General features: G+C 39.1%; 2 protein-coding genes and 1 long non-coding RNA gene across 4 annotated transcripts; 2 read left to right on the plus strand and 1 right to left on the minus strand.

The window, feature by feature from the left end:
* Positions 1-123: 123 nt before the first annotated feature.
* On the plus strand, positions 124-7,063 carry LOC136996945 (uncharacterized). 2 transcript variants are annotated; one of them, XM_067356087.1, is made up of 5 exons: positions 124-1,195; positions 3,188-3,606; positions 3,894-4,079; positions 4,395-4,741; positions 4,815-7,063. In XM_067356087.1, the coding sequence occupies exons 1-5, from the start codon at positions 1,045-1,047 to the stop codon at positions 4,864-4,866; spliced, it is 1,155 nt and encodes a 384-aa protein (XP_067212188.1). In that variant the 5' UTR covers positions 124-1,044; the 3' UTR covers positions 4,867-7,063. The 2 variants fall into 2 exon arrangements, with proteins under 2 accessions (XP_067212188.1, XP_067212189.1); XM_067356088.1 differs by lacking the exon at positions 124-1,195 and adding an exon at positions 1,701-2,363.
* Positions 7,064-7,521: 458 nt separating this feature from the next.
* On the minus strand, positions 7,522-9,018 carry LOC137000155 (uncharacterized). Its single transcript, XR_010890487.1, has 2 exons — positions 8,336-9,018; positions 7,522-8,204 (listed from the first exon to the last, which is right to left on the minus strand). It is a non-coding gene; the product is annotated as an uncharacterized lncRNA (long non-coding RNA).
* Positions 9,019-12,543: 3,525 nt separating this feature from the next.
* LOC105675872 (sister of odd and bowl) lies at positions 12,544-20,865 on the plus strand. The gene is made up of 3 exons (XM_012373347.2): positions 12,544-13,907; positions 15,872-16,649; positions 17,001-20,865. The coding sequence occupies exons 2-3, from the start codon at positions 15,883-15,885 to the stop codon at positions 17,854-17,856; spliced, it is 1,623 nt and encodes a 540-aa protein (XP_012228770.1). The 5' UTR covers positions 12,544-13,907; positions 15,872-15,882; the 3' UTR covers positions 17,857-20,865.
* The last annotated feature ends 1,585 nt before the right edge of the window (positions 20,866-22,450 follow it).

A 22,450-nucleotide genomic window follows, 5' to 3' on the forward strand; every position in this document is an offset into this window, starting at 1 on the left:
ATCAACGTCGATTTGCGCATCACCAAAGAATGTTCTTAAACCGTCCCACGCGAAGGCATCCTGCGATAGATCTGACAAGAGGAAGAGTTAGGTGGAAAATAAACAAGGACGAGATAAAGAGAGATAGAGAGGCGTGAAAAGAGATAAAACCGGAAGAGGAGGAAAGAGAGTGTCAGGAATGACGCGAGACGGGAAAGATAAATAAACGATTAAATCACAGTTAAAGGAATAGGATTTAGTTTAATGTTCTAACGTAAATTCCACGAAACAGGGTGAACTTATACAGAATAAAGCGACCTGAAGCAAGGATTTTTTGCAAAAATAAGTTTCGCGATGAAGCCGAATTCATAAAAATGATATGTAATTGCGCTCTCGTTAAAAGTGGTGACTCATGCATATCTAAATTAGGGACGAAGATTAAGAGGGCGAGAGGTAAAAAATTTAGGTCACGATAAGGAGCAAAAAAAAGCACGAGTAAAGAGAGAAAGGCGGGTGCGGGGGGGAGAGGGGCGCTCTTCCCGATTCTTTAAATAAGCGCCGCGTAATACTCCGTCGTCTAAATATAATCCACCCGGCGAACCGCCGTCGTGCGAGATGTTCAAGTCCGGCTTGCTCGGTGCGGAGAGAAGGAAGACGGAGTCGGAGGGAAGGAGTGATTTGTGCCGGCGCGAAGCCGACGAAGAAGCGCGGCACACCGCTCGCAAGCCACGGGGAGCGCACGAGGGCGCCGGAGACGAGGGGGCCGGCGAGGTGGTGACTTGAAGAAGGAGCTTTTGGCCGGCAGTCAGTGGGTCAGGGCGCCGAGCCGCATTCCACGAGGCCGCCGGCTCGAGGCACCGTCTTCGCGAATATCCGCCGTTTTCTGTATACGTCCGCGAGTTCATCTCCGACCGCGGGCACGTTCGTCGGCGAAGGATGCGAGGGTAGCGCTACGTGATAAGAAAGCGTTTCTTCGACACGAAAGAAGCGGACAAGCGCGAGTAATAGATTTCACTTCGAGAAAGAGAGAGAGAGAGAGAGAGTTCGTTTTATTAACGACCGACGATGGTGTGTAATTCCGCGGGTTCCGAGTGCACGGCGAAAATGGACAAGGACGTGACATTGAAGCAAGCTCTGGAGGAGCTGCTGAAGTGCATGCTCAGGGTCTGGTGTAGGGAGGGTCAAGCTCTGGCGAGATATGGCGTAACGACGACAGGTATAACGCGCTGACGTGAGGCTGATACACCTTTACCTCCGGTTGAAAATGATGTTGCGAAAAAAGCGGGGGGAAAATAGCGGTGAATCGTTTCGATCATAAGCGATATTTGCATTCGTTAATTGATTGTTTGTATTGAGCATATATAAATTAGACGGGACAATTTCAGAATGCGAAATCGCACATGGAGATGCGTTCGTATAATTATTATGTTATTGAAGTTGAAATGTTTGTTGTGGAAAATGTTCATATAAAACAATTTATTTCTCATATTTGCATGGATATTGGAAAATATGGGGTGGAAAATTTTCCGATCTATCACGCATCCATCCCCTTCGGAAACAAAATTGACCTGCTTTGGTGTTTTGCGCAGAAATCAGTTGGTTGTAGCGAATAGAATAAACAGAGACGAAGTTTTTTTCCCGCTTCACTCTGTACGCGCTGCGTTAAATGATTATTGCAGAAATTAATTTTTTCCGCTCTTGCGGATTTAATTATAACGCGCAGCTGACTAGAGAGCGTTATTATCAAGACTACGGGGGATAATTTGTATTCATGGCTTGATTTCTATTCATGAAGCACTGTTTGGCGCGCTACGGCGCCAAATTAACGGCAACATAAATATCCATAGCGAAGATACCAGTTCTTCTCCCGACACAAAGATTCAAAGTATACACTTCGATCGAGGGTCGGCCAAGAATCGCCAAGACAAGGCTGTCTTAATCAGTACATCTGCCATCGTCCAAGTACGCACACATCGATATAAGTTCACATAGCGACTACGAGAAGACCTATTTCATTGATAAAGCGTGACATTTATGTTTGCGACTTTATTGGTACATCGACATTTTTTTTTTTTTTTTTTTTTTTTAAGTTTAAATTGGTCAAAGAATCTACGGATGGCAGGACGTACGGTGAACCTGGGATATATACGGAATAACACTACGCTGTAGCACTGTCTATGTATATCTGCATCCGGTAGTGCTTGCGACGCCGTATAGGATGAACTTCGCGCGCGCAATCAAGTTGCGTTTTTTCCAGCGTCTTTCACGTTCATGATCAAAGCGAGGACTAAAATGGATAAGCCTGCAACGGCGTGAAAAATAAAAGCGGCTCGATAGCGGCACGACGACGGCGACGAGTCGCCTCTGCATGACGGAAGGGAAAGGTCTGAGGCCCTAAATATGCTCGACTACGTTTGTAGCGCACGTTGATGCGGCGTTTCGCACCTTTTTGCGCGAAACGTTTGCATGCCGTTTTTCTTCCGCTTCGATCTTCTCTGATCTAGAATGACCGATTTACTTGCCCGATTGTGTCTCGCATAGACATAATCGTGTCGCATTATTCTCGAGGTAGCCGCTCGATACTGATACCACGTGGTGTCACTATAAAGCGAGAGGCTTAACAATTTACCACCTCACATACGATTCTCTTTGCTCGCGTATTAAATGCTTCTCGTCTAAATATAATCCGTCCAGTGGGATGGATTCGCATATTAAATACTAGTAAGAGGAATTAAAGTGATTTACTTCGACATATGAAATAACACGATAAAGAGTACGTAATGTTCCTTTCACAAATGCAGAAATATAAATGCAAAGAAATAATACGCATTATAGAAATATTAAAAATATAAAAAATTAGACAAACTTGAGATTAGTTAAATTTTTTTTGAACTTTGTATTTAATGCGACAATAAATTACCATTAATGAAAAAAATTGCTCACAAATTATCGTAAATATGCATTTTAATATTTGCGTATATATTTTTTTGCAAATAAAAAATATATTCAAGATTAAACAAGATTCTGATAATCTTAACGCTCACTTATAAAAAAATTACTTTGGAGCTCTTTATTTTTTTTATAAAATAATATACTCGTAGGTGTTATTTCAAGAATATAAATATAAATTACTTTTTGATCTATATATTTCTCCGCCTTAGTGTGGAGAAGCGGCGTTAAGCTCATGTTGCATGTTTTGTGTTCGCAGAGAGTGACAAGAGGGTGATCGTAAAACGCGAAGCTGGCGGCGAGTTCGGTTTCCGCATTCATGGCTCCAAGCCCGTCGTGGTTTCCGCGATCGAGCCAGACACGCCCGCGGAGTGTTCCGGTCTCGAGGTTGGCGACATCATCATGTCGGTGAACGGCAGAAGCGTCATGGACGCCACGCACTCGGAGGTCGTGAGATTGGCGCACTCCGGCACGGACGTCCTGGAACTGGAAGTCGCAAGGACCTGCAACGTATTGGCGCCGCGGGTTGCGCGTGCAGGAGTTAAAGAAAGCGAAGAGGCACCTCTCTACTCGGGATACTTGTGGAGGAAATCGACGTCGTCGAGCGCGGAGAAATGGGTTCGAAGATGGTTCGCTCTTCGTCGTGATAACTGCCTGTACTGCTACAAGACTGACGCGGTAAGCAAAAATTGCTATTTTAAAAAATACAAGCAAACTTGTGGAATAAACACATGATGCACATTTATGAGTTTCTACGTAGAAAGTCTTCTTAGAATTAATAATAAAAAAAATGAGAATTTTTTTAAAGTACGTTTTGTAGAAAACTAAAAGCATATTTGCTTTTTGTTTTAGAGAATATAATGATCAGAAATTTCAATGTGAGATTAAAATTTCAAATGGAAATTGCCAATACGTTCGATCTATGAAAATCGAGACAGTTTATATTTAGAATATATTTGTCTTAGGATTCGCAACCGGTAGGGGCAGTAATGCTCCTCAAGTACGACGTGGAGTATACGCCTGAATTGAGAGTGCACAGTTTCGCGATAAAGAAACACGGTGCTCCGACGCTACGACTGGCAGCCGATACCGAAGATGCGGCGGCTCGATGGGCTACGGTTATACGTGAAGCTGTCGAGAGGAACGATCAGGTATTTAAATTGAATCGCTGTTCTAATTTTTCAATCATTAAAAAAAATATACATATATATAGTAATTTTAAATTTAAAAATATATATTTTTTTAATTTTAAATTTTTTTAAATGTATATATATATATATATATATATATATATATATATATATATAAATTATATTATATTACATATATTATATATAAATTTTTCATATAGTTATTTTATTTAAATAACTATATAATATTATTCTGCAAACATTTTACGAGTTTGTTTCGATAGTTTTGAACAAATTTTCTTTTTTTTTAAATAATCGCCTACTATTTTTTCTCAGATTGACACTTGGCTGGATTCTTCGCTAAGGATGAGAGAAATGGCTGCGTGTGCTATTCAGAGGGCAGATTGTTTCGGATATTTGAGCAAACAGCAGGAACACGCACGGAAAACGTCCTCGCCCACCGGTTGGTCCCGGCGTTATTGCGTGTTGAAGGACGCAGCGCTATATTTCTACGATGACGCCAACGCCGAGAAGGCGTTCGGCGTGGCGTGTCTGCACGGTTTTAGGGTGCATAGCAGCGCTCCGAGTTCCGGCGGCAGGAAGCACGCTTTCGAGCTGCAGCCACCGGATCCCACGCAGAGAAGCTATATCTTCGCTACCGAGTCCGAAATGGATAAGAAACGGTGAATAAAGCGTAATTGTCGGTTGCGCTTTCACGATTTCACTCTATCACACGTCACGTGTATTTATTTTCAGGTGGTTGGCCGCCCTCGAATATTCGATCGACCGATGGATAAAGATAGGTTGATGCGAAACAATCCGCCCTACGACGAATCCAACGAGTCGCAGTAGCGAAGATCGTCCAAGGAAATATCCTCGTCCGCACCCGCTTCCGGTTCCTAAGACGTTGTGAAAAACATCCGTGACAATCGCCGTTGTTACCTCGACGATCGGCACACGCACTCGCGGATGTTGTCAAGACTCTCATTTCGACGCAACATTATTCAATCTCATCGTCACGATCATCATTGTAGCTGCTGATTAACAGTGACGTCACGTTAAATTGTTCAAATAAAACGTTGAAAACGTGCATTTTGTGTCCCATTTTGTGCGATCAATTTCATCGCGCGTATCGTCGTTGTGTAATCGGTATTGTTTATCAGCAGTTTAATTCGCAAGTCCATTAAACGTCATCGAAACTATTTGAGCAGAGATTGAAATCTTGGTGAACTTGACTTTCGAAACACGCTATCAAAATAGAAAAACGTACCTTCCGCCAGTTGTTGCATTTTCTTTGTCGCGAATAAGTATGACAAAGTCCCTATCGAAATCCAAATTCACTAAGATTATACGAATTTCAATTTTCGAACTGTACTTTAGAACTCATCGCTAGAGGCGCGTTAATCTTTCCCATTTAATCCCATCCTGTCCATTGTATATCTCATCATCGACGTAATACTTTACGAATACTGATCAAAATGTGCTTGTAAAAATGATGGACACTGAAGAAACTGAATTTTCTTGATTATCACGACACGATCTATCCGCGGCGGTCTCGATATGTCTGCGAAAATGGATGTCCTTCGAAGCTGTTTGTCGCTGAAATTCTATACGCACACGAAGACAACTCTAAAGCTGAGGAGAGTATCTTTAAGAACGAGACGAAGTTCGTTCATCGGACGATTAATTAATTGTAACAGCGAATCGGTAGAAAGAGAAAAATATACACTTTGCGAGTCGCAATACGCGTATACGTGCATGCGTAGCGATAGTTACGCGTATGCGGCGTACATGTGCATGTGGAATTGCCATTAACCAATATATCGCTATTCTTACCAATGCCAATATTTGTATTAATCGCGGGATTCTGCCCGTGAGAACGTGAAAAACGAAGCAACTGCGCGCGTGCAGGCATGTCTAGATTGTATAAACCCGTGCATACGTTATCTGTGCAATAGAAGAAAAAACCAAGGACATCGCGCATTTCTGTCAAAAATCACGCGCATATTTTCGCGTATATGGTGGGAAGTGTGAGGAGACCGGCGTACATTTTAAGGAGAGGATAACCCTACACTGGCACATCAGGTTCAGACTGATCCTGCCCGCTCCTACCGGTGTATATAGGGTGTCCCGGAATTATCGGTACACATTTTTTCGAACAATTAATGGAAATTAAATTAACAAGATACACATGACGGCTGTCTTGGTAAATTAATAAATTTTATAATAAAAAAAAATGATAAGAAAACTTTATTTTTAAATGCAACTTTAAGAATATTTTAATCGAAGGCTCATTATTGGCCAAAAAATTTTCAATGTTTACTTTATTCGTATTAAAAATTCAGAAATGTGATGTCTACTGATTTCATATTTTCTTGAAAGGAAAAGTTAAATGCAAATGATCTAAATAAATCGTTCAAATGTGTATCAATGATTTCAGAGACACTCTTAACATTTTTAAGAGAAAACTTTTCATTTTTAAACTTCTTTCGAACTATATATATATAGTACATAAATTATATAAACTTATTTTCTCTTTTAGACATATTTTTATTAGCGTGTATTGTGTTTTATTCGTGTATTGATGGAGAAAAATATTGAAAAACGAGTTAACGTAAAATGGCAGCGGAATGACGATACAGGATTCTCAATGTGACAATCCTGTATATGCGAAAAGGGAACGGTAGATATACAGAGTTAAACGAACGAGACACAGTGCGCATCGTCGCGACGGCGTGGCGCTGAATTTAATAGCGTCTTCGATGAGAGAGCGACCGCAGCAAATATGAAGAGGCAGCGAAGAGAAAAACAGGAAGAAGATGCAGGCGCGAAGAACAAGGCATACCGACGATATCGTCGTTACGAACTACATTGTTTTACGATCGGCGCGTCGACTAGAGTTTATTAGGGAACGACATCGTTTAAAATCGAAAGCTTGTGTAAATCGAACGGAGCCAGGTCAACCGCTCAAAATTTCAGATAATAAAATAGAAAGTTTAATACAACGTTAGAATGGAATGTACATGTCATTTACCCCAATTTTTATTCAACACCGACTTTGAGTTGAGTGTTTTTCTTGTATTATCGATCAAACGTCATATTCAAATATTATTTGTTTACTCATTTTATGTATCTTCGTCACCTGAAGAGATAAAATTATTGTCCTATAATTTTATTTATCGAATAAATATTAAATATCAACATTGAAATATAAAGAAGCAAAAAGAGCCAATTGTTCGTGCAAAAACATGCATTTAAATGAAATAAACAAACGTTTCAGCCTGTCATCAGGCCTTTTTCGGTGTCAATAATAATGTGTCGTAGGGAGTAAATTAACATTTAAATGCATGCAATTTTACAGCATGCATGCGATATTAATAGATTGTCAGATAGACTGCACGAAAACAGTAATAAACGGAGTCAAACATTTTGCAACAATGAGATATGTGTAACAAGTCAAGCATTTCGCACTAAAATAATTCCTGTATTTGTTAATATTTCGAACACATATTCATTAAATGATACACAACGTTTCTGAGAAGCGTGATACTCTCTCGAAGTTGTTTATTAATCAAAGTGTAGCAACAGCGACAGCCTCAATGCCTGATTCTGCTTCGTATCGTACGAAGCAGTGAGAATCATCGTCGGGAATGATGATTAAGACTCGACGTGGCGGCAATCGGGGGGGCTCGATCGATCGAGCACATGCACAGAACCGACGGTGAGCGCTGAACGAATAGCTGAAAAGCCGAGATCTCAATTACGATGATCGCAATGAAATATCGAGAGAGAGATTTTTAAGAGAGCGCGCAGCCAGCCGCGCGGCGGCGATGCGCGCAGATAAATTTGGGTCTCGCTTGCTTGGGGCGCGTTGCGCGCATCGTCCGCGGCTGGACCGGTGGTATCCGTTTGATAGCAGATAGCAGGCCGAACGATGCTGGTATGTTCTCATTACGCGTCGTGTAGGTATGCGGCGGCCGGTCCGTGTTCTTCGTACTTCGAGGTCTGCGCGCCCCACGTCGCTGCGCATCTCACTCCCTTTTTCATGCATCCGTTGCGCTTGCACTCGCAGCGCGCTCCGACGACGCTCCGTCTCTGTCTTCATCCTCGGCTTTCTCTTCTCCGTCGGCGAGCGCCGTAGCGCGTCTACAAAGTGGAATTTCCACAAGTTTCTTCCGCGGCAAATGTAATGCGGTGGAAAAAAATAGAGAAAAAAAAAAAGAATTATGTAAAGAGCTACAGCTATCCCCAAGGAATGCTTTGCGCAGCCAGCTCACACTTCTTCCCGCTCGAGAAATTCCATAGTGATTCGACGAATTCGGTGGAATCCTCACTTAAACGCTCGCCGTCTCTCTCGGTGCCACCTCCATTCGGCGCCGCATCTCTCGTTCTGTCTCCCAGCGCGACGGTGATCTCGATGACGTTGTTGTGGGCAACGCGCTCTTATGGCCACACGACGGCGGTGCGCGCGCGGTGGTAGTGGTGATAGCGATGGTGGTGGTAAGATGCCGAGCTTGGTAGTGATGGAATGAATCGGCGAGACGAGAGGAGAGGGAACTAGTTCAGTGAACAAAACAACGTGAGAGGCAGTTGCACGCTGTAGCAACGCTGCGGCGTTGTACTCACGCCGCGCGTACTCACATGAGCGCGGATGAGACAAGAGAGCTTTAACCCTGCCACGCTCCATACGCGCGCGGCACATGCATAAAGAGCTCTTTTAATTTTACATTAGGCTATTCGATACCTGCGAGCAGGGTTTAACGGATCGCGGTGAAAGAGCTCTCGCGACACGCACTGAATATCGCGTTCACGAGCGCTCGTTTGCAATCGCGCTCGCGTTACGAACGTCGAAGACGCGTATTCCCGCGTATATCGCACTTTTATGTGACGTAATGCATTTTCTTGCGCCGCATTTCCCTCGAGTCATGCATCATACTATACATTTGGAGGAAATAAACAGAAAGCGTAGAATCGTAAATTTCCTCTACGTATACCATCTTTTAGCTTTTAATCACATCTAGCATCCAATGCGTTTAATTGGAATAAAAATGTAAAGATTTGTACTAAGATACATTACAAATCTCAACCGGATGGTTACATTCTATTAATCAGCATAATTGATTGCTAGAGAAACTGAATAAAACTCAGATTATGCGTTGAAAATTGAAGGTTGCGAAGGCTGGAGAGAGATTGGAATTCGATCTATCAGTAGAGTGGGCTAAGATTGATATTACTTGACTAATCGAATTCTAATCTCCAATTCGCAATCTCGATGCAGCCAATGCGGCCTTACGGGAGATTCGTACTTTTAATCGGAGCTCAAAACAATGACGCACTGTAACGCGCGCTGCCATTCACACGTCGCATTCCGCCGCAAAAGGCTAATGCTATGTAAATATAAAGTATCGTCCATTCAAGCGTAATTTTTTCTCACGCAAGGATAGTCAAGGTGGCCTTGTACTTGGCATCTCGACCTTTTAGGAAAAGAGATGATGTACGTCATCGCGTACCGTTACGAGGCGATCGTTACCGGCCGATTCGTCAACGTTCCTTCGTTTCTTTGTCCCCTTTCAGGTACCCGAACTGAGCAAAACGAGTCGCAAAATGTGAATTCACAAAATAATCGTTTGGAGACCGGCCGACGAGCGAGGCCGGCTTTCTAGCGTATTTCAACTGTGTTACGGCTCGCGTGGAGCAGCAGCAGCATGTTTGAAAAGCTGACGAGCACAGAAATGCATGCTATCAATTTCCATACGCCGTCGCATACTCGTTTTACGGGAGGCTACGACGCCACACTTTGATAGCGTAACTCTTTGCCAGTCTCGAGTGCTTTCTGTCAAGTAGACGTAATTTCTGACATTATCGTATACTACAACGTGATTTAACGTTACCTAGTTATACATTTTTAAACTCATTTTAGACGATCTATAATTCACGACAGAACTCAAGATGGAATTCTACTTTGTGTAATGCAAGGAAACATTTGAAATATCAGAATACATGTACGATTTTATACGCGGACGTGTTTAATAACAAGATTTGCCAATAAAACATTGACAGACACGATATCGTTCACTCGGCTTTACACGACACATTGCGTGATATTCGTGCAATTGTGTGCGAAAAATCCATATGCAATTATGGAGACATGTTCACAGCCATTGCTAATGAATAGTACTTTCGTTTGCTGGCCTTTTATCTTCGACGTTGGTGGTACACGTGTTCAGAATTGCAGCAACTTCGCATTTGCCAATACATATTTTTACGATTTCGATACGGTACACTCAAAAAAATGATCTTGCAATAATAGCTAAAATTTTCTAGGTGTAAAAAATTAACTAAAACAGATAAATGATTAGCAACTGTTGTGATATCGCATATGTAATTACTTAATCAGTTTAGATGACAGAAACAGAATATATATCTGTATTGTTTGTGAACTTTAAAAAGAAAGTTTCTCTAAAGCGCCTATCTACACACAGAAAAATACATACTGTATTTAAGTAAATATTACTTGTTTTAAGTATTTTATAAGTTCATATATCCGCAAATCTATCGTAAGTTTATCATAAGCATCAAATTTATTCAAAATATATTTTGATCTCAGTAAGTTTAATACTTCAATCAAGAATATTAAATTAAAAAAAGAATTCTATTTGCTTATTAAATTAACCAAATCTGACTTTTCTTTGATACAATTTTATAATATTCTTCACCAAAAACTAATTACTTCTTTTGAGTATATGATAATGAGTTTATCAAAAATTTGTGATGAGTATATTTTAAGACTATTATCAAGAAAATATTCTTTATTAAAGATAATTGTTACTTAAAAAAAGAAAAGTAAGCCGAGTAATTACTTTTCTTAGCAATAGAATGATATTTTTCTGTGTGTATATAAGATCAATCACGTGTTAGATCATGCAATGAATAACATTTAGCAATGGTACCTAAATTTTTCAGAAGCTATTGCTAGAACATTACTGCTATAAATTCTATATGTGACAAACAATGTTTTCACAGATACGAAAAATAGCGATACATTCTTGTTGCGATATCTAGAAATCTACATCAGCGAAATATTTTTTTGAGTGTATGGAGAAATTTCAAGAAACAATAGTTTCTGTACTTATTCGAAAACACGATACAGAATGCTATGAAAATTCTATTTCTCTGATTAATCATTAAAATATCTTTAACGTTTGTAAAGTGATGTTGAATATGAAAGAAAAAATTATGATGTACGATATATATATATATAAAAGAAAAATAACATTAAAATCTATGAATTGTTATATATTTTTATAATAAATTTTTCCTTTATCGGTATCTATTAATGAATGAAATGCGATATTTTTCACTTTATATCTTTCTTATGTTTCATCTTATGATATCATATTACATTTTATATCATCACGAGTATTCCCCGTACAGGTGAGGAGGCATCGTATTTGAAAGAGTAAAAGGAGACTACAAGAGAACATTTTTAGTCGATTACTTCTTGGTTAGAGCCAGCTGACGGCAGCATTATCTGAGAAATTCGATCTGATATCCACGCCACGGATCGATGGATCAAATTCGTCTCTGAAGTTTGCTCGCAAATTGTGTTTTCGTCGAGAAATTAATATTAAAATTTTCATCCTTATCGAAAATTCGTTTTGGATATCGTAAGAACATTTATAAAACAATTGAATGGAAATAAAATTATCTAAACGCAATGTATAGCAATATCTTTGCTGAATTCACGAAAGACAGATGATGCCGAAAGCGTATCGGGGATGCGTGAAAACGCTTGTATTTAGTACACAAAAGTCTTTCACAGTATCGACCATCTGGAGCGACTACCTCGTCTGACAAAAACAAGAAGAAAGCAATGGTCAGCTAAACGGGAAGCCCCATGTTTCTCTTTCTCTCTCTCTCTCTCTGGATCTAAACTCAATTACTGAGCGTACATAAAAATCGCCGTTTAAACGGCGGAAAAAGACCATTCAACGGCAGCAAGAAACTCGCGTCTCGCGTATCAGCCTAACGACGACTCATCTGCGACGAACAATCGCGCCGCTTATTCTATCCAACTGGAGCAAATTCCGGAATCCGTGAACTAGAACCGCGCTCGTTCCAGCGAGACGTACGTAAGGTTGAATCGATTTGCCGGTGTAAAACCGGCTGGGCGTCGGCGGCTGCTGCCAGTAGAAAGAGACGGAAAGGAAAAAAAAAAAAAGGAAACGCCGAAGGACAGTGGGAGCGTGCGGGGAGCGAGGCAAACGTGTGGAGGCTGCGGGGGTACCGAAGGGAACGAAGAAGCCGAAGGTGGAAGCGGGACCGCAGCAGGACGGCGAAGGAGGATAAAGCGTGGCTGAGGGAGAGATCGAGAAGGACAGGGCGTGAGGGAGGGCGGGAGGAAGGGAGACGGTGAGACCGAGACTCGATCTCTCTGACTGCCGCTGGCGGGGTGCACGGACCGCACTCCCCTTTCCGCTCGACCGATCTCCTTCGTCAGTGCCGGCGTGGCACGGGTTTCTTACAGGTGCGTTTACAACCTGCCTCACGGTTTTTTCATCCGTCTACCTGACAACCACGGACAAGCACTGCGACAAATGCGTCTCGGACGGCAGTCGCGCTACCTTCACGAGAGCGGAAGCGCTACCTGATCTGGAGGGTTGGATCGAATTAGCAGTGTAGTGTTGCTTTCGGAGTGGATTAGCGACGAACGCAGTGCCTAAACGTTCACCTGGACGTGGATGTGCACTGGCGTACAAAGCGCTTGCGGACGCAACGCGGTCTCCCCTGCCTCTGAAACTTGAACGAGAAACCGTATCTTCGATGCAAATCTACATTATTGCGCGCGCATGGTTTACATCGGGCAAGGCTGAGCGCCGAATGTGCAAGGTGAGAAAATTCCACTCGGTAGCTGCGGGACCGAACGGAGAGAGCGAGAGTGAGAGAAGGAGAGAGGATGGGTGCTCAGGTTTGAGTTTACGCACCTGCTCCTCATACCACGTCCCTACCTAAACCTCCTGCGTTCAACCTGCGCGGCATCGCCTCATAGGTACTGGTGGATAGGATACCGGTGAACCCCCGCGCGCACCCTTCGCCCTCCCGCGCCGCTCGCTCTCTCGAACCGTCCGTCGATCTCGCTCCGACAGCCGTGAGCCGGCCGGAACTCGCCTCTGTCGCACCAAAGGCAGCGCTAGAGCGAGGCAGTCGCCGCACAGCATCCAGCAGCAGCGCTACTAGCGGCAGCCAAACGGAAAGACTCCCAGGCGAGTTGCCCTGCCGTATAGGTGTGTGGCGTGTGTGCGAATCGTCCATGAGCCTCGCTTGCGTGGGTGTGAGCTGAGGAAGCCTACCTGGCGGCGTCCGACACGCAGTAACTCGCGCGCTCCTTCGTGTTCTCCCGTAGGAAACAGCGTCGCGCGCGCGTACCGTTCCCAGCTCGGTCGTTTCTTCCCCGAAAGGGGAAACTGCGAAGTTTCTGGAAAATTTTTAACCATCGTGGAGGAGAGAAGAGTGCGTTAACCGCGCGCGCGGCTCCTTTGAGAGGAGCGCCTTACCGCGCGGTTCACCGGACGAGATCGGAGCGGGATCGGAAGTGCGACGGAAAAGTACACGTCAGTTCCCACGATCCCGTGTATGTGTGTTCATGTGTACGAGAGAAAAAAAGATAGTGATACGCGAATAAGTCAGTCATTGTTATCTCGGAGTGGATGTCCCCGGAGATACGACGAATGCTTCCGTGGCCGATCGTTGGACCAATAAGGAATTTCGGGCGGAGGAGATGCGTTGGTGGCTGAAAAGAGGAGACTGAAAGGGAGACCTGAAAAAGGTTTCTCCGTCAATATCGTCCAGGTAAGACAAAGACAGCAAATATAATTGGGGATTCTCTATGCGCCGAAAATAGCGGGTCCATCGTGTGTCCACTTCATTGCGTCCCTACGGACATTCGCGATTCCAACATGGCTGCTGGGACTAGCCGTGACCGCTGGGTCCGCGGAAGCCATGTTGGCAGGTGTGCTCGGCTCTCGGAGATAACCAGTTCGCGTTCGTAAAACGCATGCAGCACCGATACGCCGAATGGTAGGCTGAAATGAGCGCGTTACGATCGAATTATCATTTAAATTGCTGCTCGTCTGCTGCCTTCGAGAAGCGCACCTGTAAAACAATGTACGCGCGGTTTTGTTAGCAAAATGGATACGTGAGGTGTGATTAATAGAAAACCTCCTTCAACATTGTCCATATCTATTTCCTATACGATTGCGAAAGTTTGCGGTAAACTGATATGCAGTGGTTCTCTTCAAGTCGATTAAAATCCGCAACTACTGATCAATTATAGAATTCTTTATTTCGCAATTAAACAGAGAGTTAAGGAATGTTAACGTTTGCGTATTACCACCTTAGGTAAATATCAATACAAAATGCCAATTACCAAACAGAAAGTTAAGAAATGTTAACGCTTGCGTATTACCACTTTAGGTGAATATTAATGCAAACTGCCAATTGCGGCATTTTATGATAATTCTTATCAAACATGGCACAAAAATGTAATGTTTAACAACGTGGATTTCGGCTTTAACGCGTTTGTTGAATTATCAATCATACGCGATACCTTTTACGTGCTGCTTTTTACATTTTTATGTTAATTAAAATATCGATGAATATAATATATGGCATGCATATAAGACGATTTATGTGATATAGATATAAGATAAGATATAAGTATATCAACTTATTGTCAATAGTTGATTCGGTGTTAGAAAATATTTTCCATGCTGGATTATATTGCTCTCAAACACACTTCTTATTTGAGTTTAATATGAATGTGTATTTAAAAACTCGCATGCGTATCGTGAAGAAACGTACAGAAAACTTAAAATGTTATAAAAATTTTGTTTGTTTAAAATAAAATTAGTTTGAATATGAAAGAAATTTGCGATATTGAAAATGATCGAAATAGAAGAAAAAATAGAATTAAGACCATGTGCTTTTACTTGACTGCGAACTGAACATTTACATTATTTTAAACGAGATAATAGAGATAAGTATAAGTAAATATATGTGCAATGTACATATAAAATATTGGAAAAATGAAATCATGTATACATTTTACGGAAATAAGTCAGCAACAATTTGATAAAATTAAAAATTGTATAGAAGTATTGAATAATTCATAACGGTGCAACGCATGTGTCAAAAATTTAATCTAGTTTTTTTTTCGATAAAATATCAAAATAAAGCACTAAAATTTAAGAAGAACTTAACTAAAGAATTTACTAATAACGTTAAAAATTAATGTTAATCCGAACATTTTCAGATCTTAATGCATTTTCAAGTCATAAACAAATAATATATTTATCAGATTTATACTGTTGTGCATTGATTTTTATATTCATTATTGTTGTTTATATTTATCAATGTTTTTATTAATTAATGTTTATATTTATTAATGTGTCAACAAGTAATGTTAAAATCGATTTTGTTCGATATTTTTAAAAACCCAAAAAATGCTAAAATATATAATTAAATATATGATTTAAGAAACGTTAGTTTTGCAAAGAACAAAATCAGATCTACCGGTAACTTATGTATTCTTATTTTAGTAAATTTATTAAACAAAATTTCTTTAAAATATAACTTTTTCGTAAGAATTTATATATAATTATGATTAAAATTGCTTGCTGATTTGTTCGGTATTTTTAAAAATGCTAAAATATATAATTAAATATGTTTTAAGAAACTTTAATTTTGCAAAAAAAATCAGATCTAATCAGATCTAGTGGTAATGTTAATCAATGTAATTTATTCTTATTTTTCAGTTGCAACTGGTATGCCGACCGACATCGTAGTTACGTCGGCTTCGGCCACGATTTCAGAGGAGACGAGTAGAGGTCGGGACCTGGGACTTGGACCGTCTCCAAGGTCAGGTTCCTCCGCAGCCTCGTCGTCCTCCAGCTCTGGCGCGACGTCGACCTCGAGAGGATTCGATCCGTCTGGCACTCTCGCGGCTTATCACCATCACCGTCACAGCTTGGTGACTGGTCTGGGTCATGCTCATCACCGGGAGTCATCAGCCTTCGTGCCTGTCGTGCCTTCAAGATTACATCTCACGCCTTATCCGGGCGAGATGCATCCTCACTTAACCGGGCCACCGCCCTCTTCGTCATCATCGACGAACTCGGAACACGAAGTTGGTCCTGAATCCTCAGTAGCTAGAAAAAGTTCCTCAAACTACGAAATCATGGCCATGATGGCTGACAAAAGAAAGGAATTGACGAGAGCACTTCTCATACCGCCACCTCCCCTCCTGGAAGCACCTCCCGGTTATTCGGTGTTTGCCGGTCCCTTTCCAGGTAGTTCTGCTTTGTACCCACCGGGTGGTCCATTAGCCCACCAACATTTGGATCGCAGGCTACTTCGTGCACCTGGCAGAGCATCCAGGCCGAAGAAGCAGTTTATTTGTAAATTCTGTAATCGACAGTTTACAAAATCGTACAATCTTCTCATCCATGAGCGAACTCATACCGATGAAAGACCGTATTCCTGCGACATTTGTGGCAAGGCGTTTAGGAGGCAGGATCATCTTAGGGATCACAGGTATAATACACGACTTATTTTTATTAAATTAATAAAAAATAATATAAAAAATGTGAAAAATTAATTTGTTTAAATTTTATTCTTTGTTAATTGTATTAATTTTTCTCGCAATATTGAATTGTTCAGCAATAAAGTTAAAAGTATAAATAGCGGATTAAAAATCCGCCATGGAGCATAAAACTTCAAAATTTTTAATTAGAATGTCAACTTTTTAATACTAAAAAAATTTTTTTCAAGCGTAAGAAATTTATTTATATTTAAATCTTATCGTCCATTTATTGAACGATGTTGCAGTATTATAGTTTTAAATTTGAAAAAAAAAAACGGTCATTTTCTTTGTTTTGCTTTCAGGTATATCCACAGTAAGGAGAAACCTTTCAAATGTGGTGAATGTGGCAAGGGCTTCTGCCAGAGCCGCACTCTCGCGGTTCACAAAATCTTGCATATGGAAGAATCGCCGCACAAGTGTCCGGTTTGTGCGAGAAGCTTCAACCAGCGCAGCAATCTCAAGACACATCTTCTAACACACACGGATCACAAGCCTTACGAGTGCACGTCATGCGGCAAGGTGTTTCGCAGAAACTGCGATCTCAGGAGACACACACTCACCCACGCTGTGGGTGACGTGCCGCCGGAAGCGTTGGAAGAAGCGTTGCGCGACGACGACAGCCCGGAAGAGGACTGCCCCGAGCCAGGACCCTCGACCTCCGCATCGAAGTCCGCAACATCGTCCATGTCCTCGGCGTCTTCGAGTTCGTCCGGATATCCTTCTCAAGGGCCGTCGGCGCCGCCGCCCGCACCCACAACATCGGGATCCGCGCCGTCTCTTCCTCAAAGACCTCAGCTTCAAATTAGAAGAGATCTCCTGCCCGCCGTGAAACCGTCGACGGTGACGAGCGGTTCCGCGCCTCACTCGCTCACCCAGAATCCACCAGCTGCTCTTCCGCCGCCACCGCCGCTCATATTGACTTCTTACCGACGAAGAATCGGCTCGCCAGGTCCCTCTAGAGTACTTCTCGAGATTCAGGAGCGTGAACGTGAGAGGGAACGAGAGATGGAGCAGAGCAGAGAGAGAGAACGTAACAGAGAACGTGACAAAGAAGCGGCCAGGCCACCCAGAGCACCAACACCGCAGCCACCACCGCCACCTCCTCGGCCTGCACCGACACGCCAAGGCTTCACCATCGCCGATATAATGGGCCGATAGAAATTTCGCACGTGTTGCAGGTGATTTTGCTACTTCCAGATCGAGTTTCCAGATATAGAGAGATGAAGTATGTGAAGAAAATTCTTCACAAGGAACAATGTCTTTCTGAAGATTGTACGATATTTTTGAGAGAAGAGAAAGTAACTAACTTGTCGAAAATCTGCATGGCTTATATATTTTTCACAGAGATAACGCGAGGACAATGCACTTTTGACATAGACAATGCGGGAATTGAAGCATACGGAAAGTAGATAAAACTTAAAAATTTTTTTGAAGCTTTTACGAGACCTTGGCAAATTCTTTCAAGGAATCTACGCGTGCATAATTCTAAAATAGTTATTAGATGCGAAAAGCTTAATTCTCCCGTTCCGCAGTACAGTCATATGATTGCGTATTATTTTTTAGACCTAATATAATAATATAGACATGAGCAGATATACAGAGAATTTAAAAAAATGACAAAATATTATTACATGACTTGGATAAAGCAATAGTCTTTTTTAAGAATAAGACGATTAAACAAACGCATACCAAAAATGTGCCTTCATTGTTTGTTCTAAAGTATTCGCTAAAAGAAAAAGAGACTGGGCTCGCGCGAAGCTATAGTTCTTTCCGTGACGCATTTCGATTGCGAAATGAATTAATAGGGGGAAAAAATCAAATTAATCCCGAGTGCACATATAGTACATAGGACTTTAAATGAAATTAAATCTCATGATTATTTCTTTTTTTAAATAAATATATATATATTTAAATAAATTTATTAAATAAAGAACCACAAAGATTTAATTTTATATATAAATATGTGTATATCGGGATTTAAAAGATTAGTAAGAAGGGATAATTATGGAATTCCCGCTGAGTACTCTTTTGTCCCGCCGATGTAGAGAGAAGGGATAATGCAAATTTTGCGGTCGAGGTAACATCCTGTGCCACCGTGGCAGGTGCAATACGGCTTTGTGCCTGTTCGGTCCGCGCGCAAAATACCTGCTCCCGCTACTGCTCCCGCTTTTCCCTTCTAAAAATATTCTCGGCCATAGGCGAATGTCATCAATATTTTTCTCCCCTTTTTTCCCCACCCCGGTGCGAGAGAGAGAGAGAGAAAGAAAGGCGTTAATGGTCCTTTTGTGAGACTCCAAATGTACACCGTCCGACCGAGGAGGCGATCCTTTTGGTCTACGCGCCGACACAAAGATATACCTTCGTTTCAGTGGATCTCAAAGAATATGAGAGCGACCGTTAATCGAATACATTATAAAATAATTTATCATTTCATTTTTTTTAAATATCTATTATGATTAAATTAAATTTCGATGTGTTTGAATACTCGAACAATTTGGCTGATTGTGCTTTGCGTTCGGTTGACATGCGTTGCAAATAAAAGACAGAATAGAATTGACTACAAAATACAAGAGTTTAATGTTTGAAGTAATATTTACCAATAGCAGAGAGTATCATCATTTTGTAATTTTTAATTATAAAATGTATACTGACTTTCCACACATATTTTACGAATAATATTGAAAATTTAGTTAACGAACGTTTGAAGATATGAGCTGTTTTACACAACGCTTTGTCTTAAGCGAAAACAATAGAAATAAATTAGATTAAATTAAATTCCATATTCATTTCAAATATGCATACAATTGCGATCATAAAGTTAAACATTAATTTAATTCAGTTGTTCTTTATTAATTTAATTTAATTTACTTCTAAATGATTTTCGAAACAAAACGTTGTGATAGGAATCCCATGAATTTTATAAATACCTGATATGTATGTGTATATTATTTTATACACATATTTGCAATTCGGATAGTCGAATAACTGTACATGAGATAATATGCATAATGTTTTATAAGTATAATAATAATAATGTAATTATTATCTTAGGTATGTTATATGATTTTTTCAAAAATTCACGGACAAATGTTTGTTAAACCGCGAACATTTGATTATTAATTTCATCAAGATATTCAATTTATGATTATAATTACTTTTGAAAGTTATGTATGTAATATCAGTAATGCATTTATCACGCATTTAAAATCAATCCGTTCAGAATGTGATCAGATACTTTAGAATAAAATAAACTTTATAAGTATATAAATTTTAAATAAGTCAACATAAGTATATATTTTTTAATGTGTTTTTTCAATCAGAACAGTATATATAAAAAATTATAATTTGTTTCAAAATGTTAAAGATTTATTAGTGTAAAGTAAAAATTAATTATATGAATTATTAGAAATCATCATTATTCCAACATATTATCAACTGACTACTAAGACAAAATATATTGTAAATTGAAATTTTTACACATTTATATTTTAACACGGAAATGTAATTTTTTATGTATATGTGCTTGCTGAGAGAGAGAGAGAGAGAGAAAGAATGAAATTTCTTCAGTATGTGAGAAAGCGCAATAGAGATAAATAGCGCATAAGAATAAAAAAAGACAACAATGAAGCAGCAATGAAGAAAGAAATAATGAAGAAAAGAGGAACATAATGAGATAGAAAAATAATAAATAAGTAAAACTGAAGTTGGATTGTTTTAAGAAAGATCTAGTTAAGTGCAAATTCAATTAATTGCCAATACGAGCCGACAAGCGCACACATTTATGCGATGTTTTTTTTTAATTGAATTTTAAAAAACGAAATATTTTAATTCTTACTTAAGTCTTTTTAAACTGTGGTGTAGATAATATCATATTGGTCGGAATTTGCACTTAATAAGATAGACAAAGAAATATTTGGCGTAGATGTTCTTTTCGATATAGACTTAATGTATAGTGATATATGCAATGTACAATATACTACGTACAACGAGAGCCGTCTACATCGTAAATTGCAAATGTGCAAGCGATCAAACGCCTGTTATTTTCTATGTTATCAGATTATACTTTGTATAAGTATCTATATTTTTAGATTTATATGAGAGTTAAGCGACTTTTTGTAAATTATATTAAGAAAGATGAAATAAAAAATGATATAAAAAACCGTAAAAGGTCTGTAACATCAATTAAAAATCTTTTTGCAAAAGTAAAATTATATTAAGATTACTGCAACTTTATATAGGGTGTTTATCAGTTCATCAGAATCGTTTTACTTAATTTATTAATGTAAGCCGCATTTGCTGCAAGCAAAATACATATAATGTATTTATTTGTTTATTTGTATTTATTTATTTGTTTAAATAATAGATTGGTACGTACCAATCTATTTGCTGTAAACAAAATACATATAATATACGTATTAGATAATAAATACACTTTTATGTAAATAAACACACAAATTAGGTATAAATAAATACAAATAAACAAATAAATACATTATATGTATTTTGCTTGCAGCAAATAGATTGGTACGTACCAATCTATTATCTAAACAAATAAATAAATACAAATAAATACATTATATTTGCTTGCAGCAAATGTAGCTTACATTAATAAATTAAGTAAAACGGTTTTGATGAACTAAAACATATTATCTAAAACCAAGTGCAATTTTAACTAGTTACTAATTATTAATTAATGTTATTTGTAATTGATTTTAATCAACAATAACATTAGAACAGAAATTATGAAATTAAAATGTATAAAATAATTTTCATTTCATGCAGTAAATAATATTTTTAATACAAATTAGTTACAAATTAATATTAAAATTGCATTTTTTTTATATAACTAAATAAGTAAGATATCGATTAAAATATTGAATTCTTTTTTCTTTTGACGGTACTCCAAAAAAATTACTCTTAGAGATATGTAACCGACCGTAGCTAACTTATCTGCCCACTCATTCAATAATTTATGTAAAATTATAATATACTTTTTCAACAAAATTGATAATTATTCATAATATTTTAATAAAGAAAAATATTTATTAATTTACATAATATAGAACAATTCTATTTACCAGCTGTTAGTATTTTCATACTATAGTCTTTCAATACTTTCATCGAGATAGCGTGACAGTTCATACAAGCGCATAGAATGAATAAAAGTTAATGAAAAACATTACAAAAGTAATGTTTAACTTATAAAAATGTTTTAAAAAGTGTGAATTAGCAGATATAAATATTTATAAAAATCAAAGTCTAGATTCAAAAACGCAAATTTTAAGCAGCTTTTAAGCAACTAAAAGCATGTTGACAATGTCCACTATATTATCTTAATCCTTGGTGAAAGAAAAAAGGCTTTGTTTGACAGGAACTATCCACAAAGGTTCAAACAGCATGTAAGTGAATAAATAAAGATAAGATAAATCTGATGCCTTTAAACTTAGTATCGTGTTTTTTTTTCTTTTTTTGCACAAGAATTAGAGATTGAGTATTTTATGCGGTGAATGTGGAAGTATCATTAACAAACAGCATCCTCTTGTTGTTTGTGATTATATATAATTTATAAGAAATAAACATTATATTTTTTCAGATATCTTTCTATCAAAGTATATATTGAGAGAATATATTTTAAATTGAAACGGAAAATGGTTTCTCGATAGAGAATTAATTGAGCGGAAATTATGGTCATTTTCTCCGGTTTTAACCGGAAAAAAAGGACGATCATTGGGTGAATTACTTGCAAGACAGT

The sequence above is a fragment of the Linepithema humile genome, chromosome 5 (assembly GCF_040581485.1).
Source record: "Linepithema humile isolate Giens D197 chromosome 5, Lhum_UNIL_v1.0, whole genome shotgun sequence".
Taxonomy (NCBI): Eukaryota; Metazoa; Arthropoda; class Insecta; order Hymenoptera; family Formicidae; genus Linepithema; species Linepithema humile.

Bases quoted from the DNA above. Each gene is read 5' to 3' on its own strand.
- LOC136996945 (XM_067356087.1), top strand. From the start codon at position 1,045: ATGGTGTGTAATTCCGCGGGTTCCGAGTGCACGGCGAAAATGGACAAG. The intron at 3,607-3,893 runs GTAAGCAAAAAT...TATTTGTCTTAG, and splicing joins ACTGCTACAAGACTGACGCG to GATTCGCAACCGGTAGGGGC. The intron at 4,080-4,394 runs GTATTTAAATTG...ATTTTTTCTCAG, and splicing joins CTGTCGAGAGGAACGATCAG to ATTGACACTTGGCTGGATTC.
- LOC105675872 (XM_012373347.2), top strand. From the start codon at position 15,883: ATGCCGACCGACATCGTAGTTACGTCGGCTTCGGCCACGATTTCAGAG. The intron at 16,650-17,000 runs GTATAATACACG...TTTTGCTTTCAG, and splicing joins GATCATCTTAGGGATCACAG to GTATATCCACAGTAAGGAGA.